Source organism: Podarcis cretensis (assembly GCF_951804945.1).
Source record: "Podarcis cretensis genome assembly, chromosome: 13".
In the NCBI taxonomy this organism is placed as follows: Eukaryota; Metazoa; Chordata; class Lepidosauria; order Squamata; family Lacertidae; genus Podarcis; species Podarcis cretensis.
The window spans coordinates 56,683,276-56,697,823 of NC_137182.1; the positions used below are offsets into that span (position 1 = coordinate 56,683,276).

The window sequence follows — 14,548 nt, forward strand, 5'->3', positions numbered from 1 at the left end:
CTGGCAAACCTTCTCCTTAGAGCTGAATGCTCGACAGCCACGTCTACCAACAATTTGGTCTGTGTTTAGCATCCAGAATATTTCATACCTTCAGCGGGTTCCAATATTTGATGTTATCCGACAGCTTGCATGCAGACGGTTGCTCTGCTTTGAGGGTTTATCATGGCTGAAACCTACCCAACCCAAAAAGGGTCTAGAAGGTTGCTAAAAAATCTAGAAGCAGACACCTTTCACTTGGGGGGGGGGGCAGGTGAGAAGGTGGGATTTCATTCAGGCAATGAGATGTTGTTGAGTCCCAAGTATTTGTGAATGTCCCTTTCAGCTTTAAATCTGGGCTGCTGAGGAGCCCCTGCATCTGGGTTGGGGGGTGAGGGGCCAGAGTTCGCTGAAATGGGGCAGGAAGACCCCCAGAGACCCTTTTAGTGTTGTGTGCGTACATGGAGGGCTTCAGGGACCGAGCCACCTTGCTCAACTGCAGCTAAGGAGGGGGGGGGGTGTCAGTGACCTTCCCGTGGATGCTTGCCCACTCCCAGCATTGTGCAGCGTAGATCCCTCCACTGCAGCACGGGGGGGCGCGCAAAATGAATCCCCTCATTCATTGCAGCAAAACAGGAATGACAGTGTTGGGGGAGGGGCAGAGAGGGAACCAGCATCTTTGGAGGAACGTCAGAAAGGGAGAGGTGTGTGTTGGGGGGGGGGTTCCACCTGTAAGCATCTCTCCCTGCCCTAAGCTCCCCTCTCCCCACATATGGGGCTGTTGCAGCAGCCGGAGCAGCAGCAGCCACCGCAACGCCCACCCCAACCCCCACTCCCAGGACCGTGAAGGGGGCGTGAAGGACGCAGAGGACTGCAGAGCGTGCGGAGGGTGACTCATCGCCCCTGCCCTTCTCCCCACCGGCCACCCCCCCCCCCCTAGGCTGGAAGCACCCGGTGGCACGTACCCCCACCCAAAAGTGTGGGGCGGGAGCTGATCAACCTGGGAACTAAGAGGAGGAGCGCCGTCCAGGGATGGAGGGCAGGATTAAAATGCGGCGCTGGGGGGGGGGCGCTCTTTGTATGAATGGGCTAGCACCGCGGTGAGAGGGGACTGGAAGGAGAGAGGCGCGGGAGCGCGCAGGTGGGAGGGAGCCGGGAGTGAAGCGCCCGGGCCGTCGGGAGACCGAGAGCCAGCCAGCCAGAGCGCATCTCGCCATCGAATCGCTCGCAAGAGGCGAGGGCGCAGAAGGAGACCCGCCGGTTAAAGCGCGGAGGAGGAGGAGGAGGCGCGCCCCGGGTCCGCACTGGCGCGCGCGCGCGCGGGCAGGAAGGCGACGTGGACTCTCCGGGCAAGCGCCCGTCTGAACACACGCGCGGAGCACACGCGTCCTCCTAGCGCGCCCCACCTCGTCTGGTTACCTGCGTGCGCGTCCACAGGCGCCTCCCGCAAAGGGCGCCCTCCGCGCCCCGGCCCCGAGGTAAAGGGCGCGGGAGAGAGAGGGGTTCTCTCGGAGCGGCGCCTGGGAACAAAGGGGTCTTCGCCCGCCAGCGCGCTCCCGAGCGCCCACACCGGCCAGAGGCGGCGGCGGGGAAGCCTCCCCCAGGCCCCTGGAGCCGAGGCTTCCTCCGTGTCTCCCCCAGGCCCGTCTCCCAGCCCGCCGGTCCATTCACGAATCCCTCTCTCCTCCTCCCGATTCTTCTTCAGTCATTCATTCACCCAACACTGCACTCTCTTCCCATTCATCCCCTTCATTCATTCCATTCGCTCGCTCGCTCGCTGGACTTTTTTTCCTTTTCTTCCTCCACCCCCCCGGTTCTGCGCAGGCGCGGGGCTCCCCTCCAATCGTGCTCGAATTTTATGAATGAACATTGACGTCAATGGGGCCCCCCACGTGGGCCCGGCTGGAAGTACAAAAGCGGCCGCCCAGCCCAGCCGCTCTCCAAGGTGCTGAACGGCAGCGCAGCCCCGGCGAGCCAGCGAACGAGCCAGCGAGCGAGCGGCGCCGGGAAAGGGCCGAGCCAGGCGGGCGGACCGAGCGACTCCAGAGGGGTGGGGCGGACCCGAGACCCCCGGCCGGCGCAGCTGCCACGGAGCCGGTAACACGTCCCCCTCCCTTGCAGAGTCATTACACAGGCGGAGAGAGGGGGTGGGGGTCCTAGAGGACAACCCCCGGCCCGCCTCGCCCATCCCTGGAAGGATGGTCAGAGAGGGTGGGGGGCGCTGAAGGAAGCGCTGCTCGGTAGCGGTGGTTTAAGGCGAGGCGGCGGCTGCGCCTCTCCAGGATGGGAACCGCCGGTTGGCGAGGAGGGCGTCTGCTCCCCCCCCCCCCCGCAGCCCCGAGATGGGCTCAGGATGGTCCCCTTGGAGGGGTTCCCGAAGAGGGGCGGGCGCCATTCGCTAGCGACAGGGGGAAGCCGGTCGTAGAGGGGGAGAGAGAAATGGAGGGGGGGCTCGGCCGCTTCGAGATATGGCAGGTAGACGGACGCAGATGTGGGGCAGGGGATTCTATCACTTGAGGATGGGCGGGGGAAGGAAAAACGCTTGTGGGGAAAAGAATCGGGACCTGGAAAGGAATTGTGCGAACGCTGGAGATGGGGAGGAATCCGGGGGTGTTGTTGGGAAGGATCTCTTGAAACTGGGGTGGGGCTAAGTTATGCAGAGGGGCTGAAAATGGGGGGCGGGGGCTGCTACAACGGCATTGGAGCGGGGGTCAGCTTTCTAAAGGTGAATGGCTGTTGGGAAAGAGGGGGGCAGCGGAGGGTCTCAGCCGGCAGAGGGAGCGGCGGCAGCAGAGCTGAGGATGCCAGTCATCTCCTCCCCTGCATGTGTGGGCGGTGGGTGTGGGGACTGCAGAGAGGGGGGGGGGAGCGAGCGAGCGAGAGACGAGCCAGCAGGTCTTTCGCGCGCTCTCTCTGATGTGGGGAGGCGCCGGGCGACGCTTTCGCTTCCCCAGAACCAGTCAGGCCAGTGACCCACAGCTGAGAGATAACTGAGGAAGAAAAGGTGGGCTTGGGGAACGCGAGCAGGGGTCTTCTTTGTTCTATAATAACTCTTATATGCGGGGTGGGGGGAAACGAAGATCCCATCGGTCCCATATAAAGCCGAATAGCGGGGTGTAGGAAAGAACACCCCAATCGATGAAATGAGGATGTTAGGAGCAGCTCCAGGAAATTGTGGTGGTGGGTGGGAGGCAGGGAAAGAATTATGGGGACCCCAGATCTAGCTGCAAGCGGACCCCCGCAGACTCCCCTCTTCCACAGCACGATTCAGACGGGAGAGCCTGCTCGTTCCCCTCACAGTATGGGGAAAATCTAGGCTTGGTGGAAAAGGCAAAAACGAGGGTAATAAAACTGCCAGTTCAAAATGCACTTCCGATAAACAGCAGCCCCCCCCCCAATTGAACACACCTAGGCTGAGAATGCAGGAATGTAGCCGGGTGCCAAGAAGATGGTCCTGGCGACGGAGGAGTGGGGGTGGCGGCACCCTCCTACCCCCCCCTCCCTCTGCTGAGCACGATGAGCGGGCTCTTCCGTCTCGTGGCATCCCTTGGCAACCCCGGCGGAGTTGGGAAAGTGAGCGGGGGGGGAGGCGAGGAGAGAGAGATGCATGGCGTAGTGTTTTGTACGTGCGCGCAGAGAGAGACGTTTTGTCGAAAGGAGCTGCCCGGGTGTGTGTGTGCGCGCGCGCGCACCGCTTGCAGGCAGGCAGGCAGGCAGGCAGGCAACCCTACGAGGCGAGCAGGATCCCGGAATCCGGCGGCGATGCACGGAATTGTCAATGAGAGACCCATTACGAGCGTACAGTACACGACGTGCCTCTCCGCCGCTCAGGCAGCGAGAGCTTCGGGGGGAAACAAACCCCCACGATGCAGCCGGGTCTTAAGAAAATGGGAGTGGGGGGGCGGGGGAGAGATGTGGGGACGAGAGAGGACCACGTTAACACGAGGGCTGGAGCGCTGCGCCTGGTGTGGGGCTGGAAGGAACCATTTTCCGAGGGAAAAGCGGGGGCTCAGCCCCACAGAAAGGGAAGTCCTAATAAGGAAGAGAGGCTTGGTCCTTCGGGGAAGTGAGAGCTGCTCGCCAGAGGACCCCGCCACCCCCTCCTCGGTGACAGGGCTGTGTCACCTAGCCCGGCCAGACCCCTCCAAAGCCTGTGGGTCGAGGCACCTCCCCTCCTGCCGTTTCGTTTTCCAAGTTCATTAAGTTTGTGGGTCTCGCCAAAGGCCGTGGCAAACTTGCAAGATGCAAAAGTGTTAACAACATAACACAGCTCAGCTCAGCTGGTCAGAGCCTGGTGCTGAAAACGTCAAGGTGGCAGGTTCGATCCCTGCAGGGGACGGCTGCCTATTCCTGCACTGCAGAGGGCTGGACTAGATGATCCTCAGGGTCCCTCCCAACCCCAGGATTCCACGGCACGTGGGGTTTTTGCTCTTCCACAAAGCCACGCAATCTGTGGGCGTGAATCATAGACTTCTAAAGGGACCCGAGGGTCATCCAGTCCAAGCCGCTGCAATGCAGCGCTCTTTCGCCCTATGGCTCGAACCCTGAGATCAAGAGTCTCCTGCTGTGTAGAAAAGAGAGAGAGAGAGAATGGGGAGGGGGGGTCTCCTCGACTTCATGCCGCTCTGACCTCGCCTTTGTCTGTCTCCCCTGCTCAGCACCTCTCTCCGCGTGGCAGGATGCCGTGCCTTCACCACCTTCGCAGAGCTGCCTGGCTTCTCTCTCTCTGCCTCCTCCTGGCGCAGTCCCACCTCCGCGCCGCTGCGCTCCCCACTGGAAGGGGGCAGGAGGAGGAGGCCCGCCCAGGCGGCGGCGGTGGCGACAACGACCGTGAGTCCCCCCAGCCTGAAGACTCTCCAGCCGGACGGGGGATCCTGCAGGGACCCCTCGGCGCCGAAGACCAGAAGCGGGGCGGCCCCGACGAAGGCGACCTCTTCCAAGACGTGGACCCCAAAGCCTTGGCCGCGGTCCTCCTGCAAGCGCTCCAGGCCGAGGCCGGCAAGCCCAGAGACGGGCAGAGCCTGAACCCGGAGCCCGGCGCCAACGAGGAGCGGGTGCGCAGCGAGACCAAGAGCTCCGACGCGCAGGAGCAGCCGGAAAAGAAGGCGCAGGGGCCGCGCTGGGAGGCGGGCGAAGACGGAGGCCGAAAGCAAGAGGAGCAGGAGGAAGAGGGCGAGGCTGGGGAGAGAAGCTTCGGGCAGCAGGAGCTGGACGCCCTCAAGTCCATGCTGGAGGAGCTGCAGCGCTACAGCTCGGCCGCCAAGAGGGCGGAGCCCCCCCAGGGCCCGCCGGCCCCCCAGGAGCGGGACGACGTCCTCAAGGAGCTGGAGGAGTACGAGCGGCTGAGGGCGCACGCCAAGCGCAGCCCGGGGGCCCCGGGAGGAGAGCCCTGGGACGGGGCGCGCAAGCTGCGCCAGCAGCAGCACCTGGAGCACCAGCTCCTGCAGAGGCGCTACGAGGAGCTGGCCGAGAGCCGGCGCCAGGCGGAGGAGGCGCGGAGGGCGGCGGCCGAGGAGGAGCGCCTGGCGGACATGGCCTCCGACCTGCTGCTCCAGTACCTGTTGAAGGACGGCGAGGAGGATGAGGACGGGCGCCAGGGGGCCAACGCGCAGGAGGACGACGAGGACGACAAGGAGGAGCAGCCGCAGCGGGGCGGGATCCGCCGCAAGGGCAGCGGGCTACTCTTCGAGGATGAAGAGAGCAACGTGGCCGAGGACAAGCGCTCCAACGAGGCGCCCGTCGAGGAGGAGGAGGACGACGACGACGACATCGACCCCAACACCATCGACCGCCTGATCGAGCTGTCCAGCAAACTGCACCTGCCCGCCGACGACGTCATCGACATCATCAACAACGTGGAGAAGAAGAAGAAGGAGGTCCCCGACGTGGCCCCCGCGGGAAGCAAGGCCAAAGGGCCCGGGGCCCCTCCGCTGCCGCCGCCGCCGGCGCGCAACAAGCCCAAGAAGGCTCCCGCCTACGCCGTCTACCGCCCGGAGCCGCGGCCCCCGCAGAAGCCCTACTACCCTCCGGCGGACTACAAGTCCTACCACCACCGCCGCCTCCCCAAGCAGAACGAGGCGGCCTGGAACGAGGTGCTGAAAGGGGACGAGTATCCGGCGCCCAAATGGTACCCGGCCCGGCCCAGCGGAGGCAGCAGCGGCCATAGAGGAGGAGGCGGCGGCGGCGGCGGCGTCAGCAACTACGCGGGCAGCAACAAGATCTCCAACTACATCAACCCGCGGACTTTCCAGCCTCCGCCCTACGCGCGCTTCCGCGGCCCGCTCCCCGGCCCCGTGGTGCCCCGGGAGGAGTTCTACGACGACGGCCAGACCCGCGAGGAGGAGGAGGAGGACGGCGAGGACGAGGAGCTGCAGAACTACATCGAGACGATGCTGATGAAGCGCCCCAAGGCTTTCCAGTGAGAGCCGCCCGGGGGTCCCCTCCGCCCCTCTCCTCGCCCCCCGCCCAAAGAAACTTTGCCATCCACCGTGTTTCCGACATGAAATTCAGGTTCTTGCATGAGTCAGGAAAACAGAGTCTCCCCCAGCGAGCGAAAGGTCCGCGCGGAGGACGCCCGGTTGCGACCCCACCCTCCTCCTCCTCCTCCTCCTCCTCCTCCTCCTCCTCTCAGCCAGCTACCTGGTTGCCTCCTCACCCCCCACCCTTGACACCAAGCCGCCACCCCCGGCCCACACCCTCATCAGGTGCGCATCTCAGATATCTGGCTTCCAGAGGGGAATGAAAGCTCAGACAGAGGGACATCTGTTTTTCCGCTGCAGTGAGTCACGTCAGAGCTCCCCATGCAGCCATGGGGCAGGACCGCCCCCCCCACCCGCCTGTCCCAGCTGTACAAAAGAGCAGGCAGCAACCCTGTCAATGCAAAATTATCAATAACCCCCCCTTTCTTCCTCCAGGGCAGCCTCATAGCAAGCATTCCAGGTGTAACACAGCAAATCCTAAGGGGTTTCCAGTTGAAACCACACCTCTGTCTGGATCTCCCTCCTGCCCCCTTTGGAAACAGCCCCCCCACCCCCAAAACCGCACAATTTCATGGGCATAGCCAGTATTTTTATTAGGGGGGCAAGTTTCATGTTAGGGGGGCCAGAACCTCAGATAGTTAAGTATTTTTATTGATTTGCTTGATTTAGGGAGGGCAGCTGCCCCACCCCCCATGGCTATGCACATGCACAGTTTTACAGCACACTCAAGAGAGGAGCCCCCCCCCAAAAAAAAAATGGAGAGGGGGGAGAGAGAGAGAGAGAGAGAGAGAGGAATTAATAATTGTGGCCACATCTCCCCAGGTGTTTGTGATAATGAAGGCCGCCAGGTGGCACTGAAAGCGAGGACCCAAGAGGATCTGATCCTGCACCCTGAGCAGGGCAGCAGGGAGTAGTTTACTCTAGCAAAAACCTAGACAGATGTTTCCCAAACTTGGGTCTCCAGCTGGTTTTGGACTACAATTCCCACCATACCTAGCTAGCAAGGCTAGAGGAAAGGATTGTAGTACAGAAACAGCTGGAGACCCAAGTTTGGGAAACACTGGCCTAGAGTGAGGCTCTGAGCACCGCAAAAGCTCCTCACACAGCTGGATACAGAGATAACACCCCTTTTATCTGCAACAAGAAGAATAGCAGAATCCTAAGGGTCATCTAGTCCAACCCGTCCTTCAAAGCACACACACACGTTTTGGAAACCTAACGTAGCTGCTAAAAACCTTACCCTTCTTTGCTCATCCAATATTTAGCCTACCAAAAGCGGAGGGGGTAAAAGATGCGACCCAGAAACTGCACACAGAAGTGCCCCCCCACTCCAATTTCCTGGCTGCAACCCCGTTCAAAGAAAGTTGTGTGGAAATTCAGGGCTGCTGAGAAGCCGCAAACATTGAGGAGTATTTGCCCTCAAATACTCCGAGAGGAGAGGAGGACTTATTCTCACGGACCTAAATTAACCCAGTTCACTTGTGTTCAGTTTACAAACCCTCCCGCTCAAACCAAACTTTCCTCTGCTTAGTAGGCATGGGAATCTAAAGAACCAGGCTGGAAGCTAAATAAAATTTGAAACCAATGTTTAAAAGGAGCCAGGGGGGTGTTTCCGGCCCCTTGGGGCAGACTTTTGGCTCCAGAGCCTGGCTGAGGTTTATACCGCCTTAAATCAGGTGGAAGAGGCAAAATTGCTACAAAATGCACACTCCTTCCCTTCAAGCGCTGGGGGCCCAGAGGCTCTCTGCTGCTGCCCCCTCTCCCCACTGAGTTCTGTCCAGAACGAAAAGATTCCCTGTCTGAGACGGAGGAGGACAGGGCAGCAGAAAGAGAGACAGAGAGGATCCTGACCACAAACTGCCTTACCACAAACTCTTCCCACGCCCCCCGAGCCGTTCCTTCCAGCCCCCAGGCGTGGGGCACCTTGAGCTCCCCAGGCACCCCACACCCAGAAACAAGTTGGAGAGGGGGAGGCTTTGAGCATGCTGTATCGATACCTACTTGTGTAAGTCCATGACCATCTAAAGCTGCACCTGAAAGGGTCCACCAGGGCGGGTTTCCGGAGAGCAAGCCGGGGGGGGGGAGGGGGAGGGTGGCGGTGAAGGAAGCAGTCTGCACGCGTCCAAAAAAGAACCCCCTTCCGCCGGCATCAGTCCCAGAGTGTGCGAGTTTCTTCGCTTTGTGGCGTCCAGTCCTGTAAAATAATAATAATAATAATAAAAAGAGTTGTTTCGATGTCCTGATCCATTTTGTTGTACTTGAAATAAAACACCTTTGGCCTCTTGTAAATAGCATGTGGAATTCCTAGTTTTGCTATAAAATAAAAGCAACTATTTTATTACGAGTTACTCTCATTATTTGCAGATCTGGAGGGTCAGTGGTGGCGCAGGAGGGGGGGCATTCAAGGTGTGGCGTGACCCCCCCCCCTCCAAAGAGAACCCGGCCACATTTCAATGGTAAGTTAAGGTGCACCTTTCTGCACAGGTATCTGGTCTGTGTGTGTGCGCGCAGGATGAGATTAAAAACCTCCCTCCTGTTGCAGCCACCCTCGCCACTGTTCTCATTTCTTCCTGATGCAGCATGACTTACAGCCTAGAAATGATTATGCATTGTACAGTATCCTTGCATTGCACTGTACATAACCCACCCTGGGAGCACATGGGGAAGGCCTGGCTTGAAATCCCAATTTAGAAATAAATTAACAATAACCTCTAGGGCTGGGTGATGTCTGGTTTTCAACATTGCAATGTTGTTGTTGTTGTTGTTGTTTCGTCGTTTAGCTGTGTCCGACTCTTCGTGACCCCATTGCAATATATCATCAACTAAGCAGAAGGACGCCATGGTATATCACCATGTCTGAAATAAGGCATGGGCTGGCTTCAGTTTCCCATGCACTGCTCTTGTGATTCACTCCCCCCCCCCCCCCGCATGAGGCAGGGGAGAGCTGAGATGGCAGAGGTTTTATTATGAATTATTATTAATTATTTATTTCATTTCTATACCGCTTTATATTTTTAAGAAAAACCTCAAAGCAGTTTACAGCATTTTAAAACATCAATAAAACAATCCAGAACCAAACATTTCTAAAGAAAGTCAAATATAGCGTATACAGCAGTCAAGGCAACATAATTAACAGAAAACTAAAACATTATCTTAAATATTTCAAAATAAAACATTACAAAGGAGGTCAGCTACAGAATACATATGAGACGGCAGAGTTACCCGGGGCTGAAGGAACCAAGAGAAACATTGGCTGGCTTCACAGGTTTCCCCACATTGTGATTTTTGCATAGCACACGCACACACATCATGATTTGCGATACTTTTGCCGGGTCAACAGTGATGAAACTGGTATCACAATATGGACTTCAAACTGGTTTTGGACAATATGTCAATATATCACCCAGCCCTAAAAATCCCCCTTGTAACCTCCACACCCAGCAGAGGCATGGACTTATCCCAAGAAGCTGCAGGATCAGGCCAGGGGCCCAACTCGTCCAGCATTCTGCTTGCATTGTGGCTAACCAGGAAGTGCCAAAGCGACTCTCCCCTCCAGCGGTTCCAGCAGCTGGCATCTGGAAGCGTGCCAGGCCATGTTGAAGTTTATTCCCGCGCTGCCTTTCAGCTAGAAAAGTCCTCCAAGGCAGCTCACAGAGAAAAACGCAAAGGATGATTCAAGCCGGGGAGGCAGGCGGGTGGGATGAAACTTTCCCAAATTTAAAACATTTTGGAAGAGTCTAAGATGCATTTGTGTTCCTGCCCAAAAAGCAAAGGCAACCCCGGGGAAATTGTCTGAGAGAGCAGGAGCAGTTCCTGCTTCTTCTAAGGGTCCTGAGAGGGGCTGAGTAAGGGCAGGGAGTAGGTGGAAGAGGTCAACAGAATCGGCTTCTGAGCATGTACAGAGTGGTGGCTGAACCTACCCACAGACACGCTTGAGAAAGAACAACGAAATATGTTATGGCACAGTCTTACCCAGTCCAGTTCCATCTGCTCCATTAAGTGTTATCCTGAATTATAGGTATATATATACACAGGGGTTTTGTTGCAGGGATTGTAAGCAGAGAGGTTACAGGCAAGAGAAATGCGGAATTCTCTCTGACCTCCCTGTTTACACACAAACACTCCCCAGCACACACACACCCAATATACATACCTGTAACTCAGGATAACACTTAGTGCACCTGTGAAAATCTGTGCAGAAACAAAGGGGCTCAAGGTTATTTTTTTGCTGCAAGTGCTGAAGGCAGCGGGTCTCGAAGGGCGGGGCAGGAGACAATGGCAAGAGCGGCGGACCATCAATATGATATTTTGGGGAAAATTCATGCCCTTGTGTGGCTGCATTATTTCATCCTTTCTGGACGTCCCGTCTGTGATCGTATCGTAAAGCTGCTATGTCCTGTGTTAGAATTCTCTCTTTTCGTTCTGCGACGAAAAAGTTCAGCGTGGCGCTAGCAAATTTTTTGGGTGAAAGTGCGGCCCAGAGAAAAAAAGTTTTGAGAACTAGTGAACTACTGTTCTAAGGGGTCCAGCCGCCCGCGGCTCCCCCCCCCCGAAACAGCTGCGCTTTCAGGCGGGGGGGGGGAGGAGCTGCGTTGCACCTCGGGACCCTCAACTGAGTCACGGGATATTCTGAGCTCGCTCTGCGCAGAGCTGGAGGAGGCAACCCCGCAATTGCACCTCGGGGCGGAGGGGGGGGCCGAGCCGAACCTCCACAACTTTCAGGACTGAGGAGCCCTGTCCCCCCCACCCCAAAAAAATCAGGCCTTCCCCAAGGCAGCGGATGGGAACCCCACACTTTCCCATCCCGCTAGGGTCGCCTCGCCCGCCCCCTTGGAGGGCCACAGCCCGGACCCGAGGAGGCGGAGTTGGGGGGTTCGGAGGAGTGCAAAACGAAGCGACTAGCCCCCACCGCCTCCCGCCACTCACCCGCGCCGGAAAGCTCCCCGAAGAGCCGACCCGTCGCAGCAGCGGGACAGAAAGGCGCCTCCGGGCTGGGGCCTCGCCTCTGGCCCCTGGGGCCGCCCCCTTCCCGGCTGCCCACCCCACCTGCCGGCCTGGAGGGGAGGGTCTCGCGGGACTTGCGGCGCGGGACTCGAGAGGGTCTCCTGGGCAGCTGTCCAGTGGGGAGAGCGGGAGCCCCTCCCAGCCCCACCGACACTTTCCTCAAGGGGCAAGAAGAGGCTCCCTGACGCTGGATCGGGTCCCAAAGAGCGGAGCCCGCTCCTTCCTCCTGCTGCTGCCGGTGCCGCCCCCTGGACGAAGGTCGGGGGTCCTTCTGCACTGTCGCAAGAGAAGCCCCGACGGCGCCCCCGCTTTCTCGCTCCTTTCCTCGGGCGATTTAGGGGAGAGCGGCCGCCCAGGTTTAGGGGGGCGCAACAAGGACCAGGAGCGAAGGGAGATGGCGCGGGTTTGGGCGTCTCACGGGGCGCCCCCTGGAATCTGAATGGCCAAATCGCTCGCCGAGAGTCGGATCAATTTGAGCTGGTCCGGCCCTTTGTCCCACAGGCCGAGGGGGGCGCGGGGCAGCGCTAGCCCACCCGACGAAGCCAGATGGGGAGAGTCAGACTCAGCGGGGGCTGCCTGGTCCTCAGGAGCAGAAATCGCCCCAGCACTGCGGAGAGTCAGGAGTTAGCCCGCTCGCTTGCTGGAAACCTCTAACATAAGCGAGCAAACACAAAAAGCCCTTCTCTAAACTATGCCGCCCCCTCCCCCCCAAAAAAACCCTTACAGTATTTATTTCCTGATTTGCTCCGAAAGAAAAAGCCAGGAAGCTTGTGGGTTATTTCACAACAACCGCGGGTTTTTGTTTTTAAAATGTGGAGCATTATTACCGTGTGCCTCTGTTGCATTCCATGGAGCGGGGGGCTGCTGGAAAACGGGGGGTGCGAGAGAGAGGGGGCACACACCAGTCCCGGGGGGAAGCTCCTTTTCTTCCTTCCCCCGCTTCCGTCGAGGGCGAAAACCCAGAGAGAGCGGGGCTCAGGATGCTGGGAAAACGTGGATTTCACTTTCGAAGGAGCCCGAGGCGTTTCGCCCCGTCTTTCTATTCCGGGGTTAATCCGAGCCGGGATTTGGAGCTACAGAGATCTCGGTGAACGCTTCCATGGGAGATCAGCCTGCAGAGATCTTGGCTGTGTCTCCTCCCAGATACATTAATTAATTAATAACTGTGGGGTCCCGAGATTTATGCAGGCTGGTCCTCTCCAACCCCTTCTGAAGGCCTTTAGCAAAAATTGGGCGAAACGCGTTGAGCTGGCTGTCCCCTCCACCGATGGTGCCAACTTCAAAAAAATATATTGGGGGGGTAAGCCCCACCTGACATAATCGATGCAAGATGCCGTGCGCACGCACACCATTTGAATGGCAATGCCCATCAACTTTGGGGGCACCTGCCCACCTCAGATATTTTATTGGGGGCTGAAGGGACCTTAGGAGTTGCCTCCTCTGTAGGCAAACTAAGGCCAGGGGGCCGGATCCGGCCCAATCGCCTTCTAAATCTGACCCACGTGTTTTTACATGAGTAGAACGTGTCCTTTTATATAAAATGCATCTCTGGGTTATTTGTGGGGCATAGGAATTCCTTCTTTTTCCCCCTTCAAAATATAGTCCGGCCCCCCACAAGGTCTGAGGGACAGTGGACCGGCTCCCTGCTGAAAAAGTTTGCTGACCCCTGGCTTTGGGGCTCAGTTTGTACCATCTCTTGGGTTTTTGCATTTCCTTCCCTCCTGCTCCTCCCCACCTCTAGCCCCAAGGAGACCCACGTTGCATTCACCCCCAGCCCACCCAAATTTCCTCCCAGCAGCCACAGCAGGGTTAGTCTTCCAACAAGCCAGGCCTGAGGCGGCTGTTGGGGTGACCTCTTGCCCACTAAGACCAGGAGGCCAAGCTGTGCCAGGGGACACAGGGGAATTGTGCCAGGGGACTTGGCCTCCATTATACAGCGGCAATGATAATAATAGTAATAATAATATTAATAAAGCTGAGATTCCCGCATTGCAGGGGGCTGGCCGGATGACCCTCAAGGTCCCTTCCAACTTCACAATTCTGATTCTGTGATTCCTGGCACCCACAAAGTCCTTGTGAACTCCAGGAGGAAGTTGAAAGAGGGCTGTTCAGCTCTGTGTGCTCGGGTTTAATTCGCCAGATCGGACTTTCAACCAGATCCCCTGGAAAACCAAAGTGAGGTGCTCTAGCTTTCTGCTGGGGGGGGGGGGTTGGGGTGTGAGAGGAAGGGCTAGAGGCAGGGAGGGGCACCCACGACACTCGTCCAAAAACCCCAATGTGCCCAAACGTACATTGTCCTGAGCACCTCCTTCCCAAAGCCCACTTATCTGACACTGGGAAGGCAGTGCAAGGGCCAGAGGGCGCATAAAAATTTCCCACTTGCTCCCGCCCATGACAAATGCAGTGTGCAGCCCAGGGGTTGAGTGGGAGTACAGTGCTACCTCAGGTTACATACGCTTCAGGTTACAGACTCCACTAACACATAAATAGTACCTCGGGTTAAGAACTTTGCTTCAGGATGAGAACAGAAATTGTGCTCCGGCAACGCGGTGGCAGCAGCGGGAGGCCCCATTAGCTAAAGTGGTGCTTTAGGTTAAGAACAGTTTCAGGTTAAGAACGGACCTCCGGAACGAATTAAGTACGTAACCAGAGGTACGACTGTACTTTTGTGGCCCACTTGATCTGGGAGGTTGGACCGCCCTGACGTAGAACAGGGGTCAGGAACCTGTGGCACCTGGGCCACAAACAGCCCACAGGTTGTTTAAATGGCCCCCAAGCCGCCCCCCAACCGAGCTGCCTGCTCGGCGAGTCCCCATGTGCTGTGCAAAACCGACACAGCAGGGACTCGCTTCCACAGCGCCAGAAAACGCATCCACGGAGATGCGATTCGGCCCATAAAGCGATCTCCGCAGGAGTGATCCGGCCCAGGCGAGGTAAACCTCACTGACCCTCTCTCTCTTCCCGGCCCTCCTCTCCCCTCCCAGTCCCAAACAGCAGCCACAAACCCCCCATGGGTTGCCAGTTTGCTCCCGGGTGGGGCCCAAGCTGAACCTCGCCCGCCTTAAGCCCCAAATACCTGAGAGGCTGTC

The 14,548-nt window shown here is 58.2% G+C and overlaps 1 protein-coding gene and 1 long non-coding RNA gene across 3 annotated transcripts; one reads left to right on the forward strand and one right to left on the reverse strand.

Annotated features, from left to right (window-relative positions):
- The first annotated feature begins 1,984 nt into the window (after positions 1–1,984).
- On the forward strand, positions 1,985–6,587 carry VGF (VGF nerve growth factor inducible). 2 transcript variants are annotated; one of them, XM_079950986.1, is made up of 2 exons: positions 1,985–2,073; positions 4,635–6,587. In XM_079950986.1, exon 2 carries the CDS (start codon positions 4,656–4,658, stop codon positions 6,396–6,398), a length of 1,743 nt encoding a protein of 580 aa, XP_079807112.1. In that variant the 5' UTR covers positions 1,985–2,073; positions 4,635–4,655; the 3' UTR covers positions 6,399–6,587. The 2 variants fall into 2 exon arrangements, with proteins under 2 accessions (XP_079807112.1, XP_079807113.1); XM_079950987.1 differs by lacking the exon at positions 1,985–2,073 and adding an exon at positions 2,881–2,980.
- A 1,621-nt stretch (positions 6,588–8,208) lies between these two features.
- Positions 8,209–11,480, reverse strand: LOC307201688. The gene is made up of 3 exons (XR_013832740.1): positions 11,382–11,480; positions 10,609–10,864; positions 8,209–8,649 (listed from the first exon to the last, which is right to left on the reverse strand). It is a non-coding gene; the product is annotated as an uncharacterized lncRNA (long non-coding RNA).
- Between the last annotated feature and the right edge of the window lie 3,068 nt (positions 11,481–14,548).

Excerpts from the sequence above, each read along its gene's own strand:
- VGF (XM_079950986.1), top strand. The coding sequence starts at position 4,656 with ATGCCGTGCCTTCACCACCTTCGCAGAGCTGCCTGGCTTCTCTCTCTC.